The sequence below is a fragment of the Corapipo altera genome, unplaced genomic scaffold, assembly GCF_003945725.1.
Source record: "Corapipo altera isolate COAL_440 unplaced genomic scaffold, ASM394572v1 298, whole genome shotgun sequence".
NCBI classification, from domain to species: Eukaryota; Metazoa; Chordata; class Aves; order Passeriformes; family Pipridae; genus Corapipo; species Corapipo altera.
In genome coordinates, this window is record NW_020885126.1 from 111,155 (window position 1) to 114,163 (window position 3,009).

Sequence of the window (3,009 nt, forward strand, 5' to 3'; positions counted from 1 at the left end):
GGAATATGGAAAAATGGGATTCAGAACATGGAGACATGGGTACAGGGACACAGGAATATGGGAAAATGGGATTCAGAACATGGGGATGTCAGAACCTGGGGACATGGGTACAGGGACATGGGAACATGGGAAAATGGGATACAGGGACATGGGTACAGGGACATGGGAAAATGGGATACTGGGACATGGGGATGTCAGAACGTGGGGACATGGGGACAGGGACTCAAGAATATGGGAAAAAGAGATACAGGGACACAGGGACATGGGGAGTACAGGGACATGGGATGTGGGGACATGGAGACACTGGGACATGGGATACAGGGACATGGGGACACAGGGTTTACAGGGACACGGACACAGAGGGACACAGGGACATGGGGACACAGGAATGTGGGGACATGGTGGGTACAGGGATGTGGGAATATGGGAAAAAGGGATCCAGGGACACAGGGACATGGTGGGTACAGGGACATGGGATGTGGGGACAGGGGGACACTGGGACACGGAGGGTGCAGGGGGGGCTGTGTCACCCCATCCATTGGATCCACCTGCAGGAAAAGGGAAGGAAAGGAGCAACGGTGTGGGGAATAACAGGGAGTACTTGGGGAATATCAGGAAATATCAGAGGAATATTTGGGGAAAAACCAGCAAAATAGTTTGGGGAACGATAGAAAATATTTTAGGAAAAACAGCAAATCTTTGGGAAACAATGGGAAAATGGTTTGGGGAATAGCTCGGGAATGATAGCAAATATTTGGGGAATAACAGCAAAATGGTTTGGGAAGTAGATGGGAAATAATAAGGAATATTTGGGGAATAATAGCAAATTATCAGGAGAATAATGGCAAATATTGGGGGAATGTTTGGAGAGTAATAGAACAGTTGTTTGAGTAATATTTGGGGAATAATGGGGAATATTTGGGCAATGTCTGGGGGAATAATAGGGAAATAGCTTAGGGAATATCTGGGAAATAATAGCAAATATTGGGGGGAAAATACCAAATAGTTAGGGGATGTTGGGGGAATAATAGCAAATTATTGAGGGAATAACAGGAAATATTGGGAAAGTAATACAAAAGTGATTTGGGGAATAATAGGAAATATTTGGGGAATAATGGAGAGTATTTGGGGAATGTTTAGGGAATAACAGGAAATATTTGGGCAATAATAGGAAAGTAGCTTAGGGAATATTTGGAAATAACAGCAAATATTTTGGGGGAAAATATCAAATGAATTGAGAGAATAGTAGGAAATATTTGGGGAATAATGGGGAATATTTGGGTTATAATGGGGAATATTGAGGATTTTTGGAGGAATAATAGAGAAATATCTTAGGGAATATCTGGGACATAATAGCAGATATTGGGGAAATAATATAAAATCTTTAGGGGATATTTAGGGAATAACAGACAATTAATTAGGGGAATAATAGGAAATAATTGGGGAATATTTGGGGAATAATAACCAATTGGAGTGGTTGGAAAATAACAGGAAATATTTGGGAAATAATAGGAAAATAGTTTGGGGATGTTTGGAAAATTATAACAGGTATTGGGGAATAACAGCAAATATTTAGGGATTAATAGCAAATTAATTGAGGGAATAAGGGGGATGTTGAGGGAATAATGGGGAAATAGTTTAGGGAATATCTGGGAAATAATAGGAAGTATAGGGGGAATAATATCAGATATTTAGGGACTATTGGGTTAATAATAGAGAATTAATTGAGGGAATAATAGGAAATATTTGGGGAATAATAACCAGTATTTGGGGAGTGGTTGAGAAAATAACAGGAAATATTTGGGCAATAATAGGAAAATACCTCAGGGATGTTTGGAAAATAATAGCAAATATTGGGGGGAAACCAGCAAATATTTAGGGAATGTTTGGGGAATGATAGCAAATTAATTGGGGGAATAATGGGAAATGTTTGGGGAAATAAGAAATATTTGGGGAAAACCAGCAAAATAGCTTGGGGAGTATTTGGGAAATAATAGCAAATATTTGGGGAATGATATCAAGGATTTAGGGAACATTTGGGAAATAAAAGCAAATTATTTGGGGCAATAATAGGAAATATTTGGGGAATAATGGGGAATATTTGGAGAATGTTTGGGGAATAATAGGAAATTAACTTAGGGAATATTTGGGGAGTGATAGACATGGATTGGGGGAATAATGTCAAATATCTAGGGAATATTGGGGGAATAATAGGCGATTAATTAGGGGAATAATAGGAAATATTTGGGGAATATTTGGGGAATAATAACCAATTGGAGTGGTTGGGGAATAATGGAGAGTGTTTGGGGAATAATGAGGAATATTTTGGGAATAACAAATATTTGGGCAATAATAGAAACAGAGCTTAGGGAATATTTGGAAGTAACAGGAAATATTTGTGGGGAAAAATAGGAAATTAATTTGGGGAAATAACAGGAAATATTTGGGGAATATTGGGGAATGTTTATTTGGGGAATGTATATTTGGGGAATAACAGGAACTATTCGGGCAATAATAGGATCAAAGCTCAGGGAATAGTTGGGAGTAACGGGAGTTCCTTAGGGAATAATGGCCCAGTGGGCTGTGGAATGGCCAGGCCAGGGCTCAGTGGGAATTCCAGGCCTGACTCAGCATTCCCACGTTTCCAGCTGACCCACGGGGTGATGAACAAGGAGCTCAAGTACTGCAAGAACCCCGAGGACCTGGAGTGCAACGAGAACGTCAAACACAAAACCAAGGAGTACATCAAGAAGTACATGCAGAAATTCGGGATCCTCTACAAGCCCAAAGAGGACACGGAGCTGGAATAGCACCTGGAATAACACCCACCCCCCACCCCGTCCCTTCCCACCAGGATTGGCCGTTTGGAACTCCCCCAACCTGGGAATTTTATTTTCCCCGTGACGTTTTTTTTAAAGGAAAGGAACCGTCGTTCCCGACGCCGAGGCCTGGCCGGGCTTTGCCAGGCCTGGTTTCCCCAAGCCGGGCTTCTGCAGGCCTGGTTTTCCC

General features: G+C 41.5%; 1 protein-coding gene across 2 annotated transcripts in view; it reads left to right on the forward strand.

Moving 5' to 3' along the window:
• The window catches only part of SETD2 (SET domain containing 2, histone lysine methyltransferase), a 51,492-nt gene extending 48,489 nt beyond the window's left edge, over nt 1–3,003 (forward strand). For both annotated transcript variants that reach the window (XM_027670004.1, XM_027670005.1), the window contains exon 21: nt 2,649–3,003. In XM_027670004.1, the coding sequence (XP_027525805.1) occupies nt 2,649–2,810 (162 nt within the window). In that variant the 3' untranslated portion in view covers nt 2,811–3,003. The remainder of the gene's footprint in view (nt 1–2,648) is intronic.
• Nucleotides 3,004–3,009: the final 6 nt, after the last annotated feature.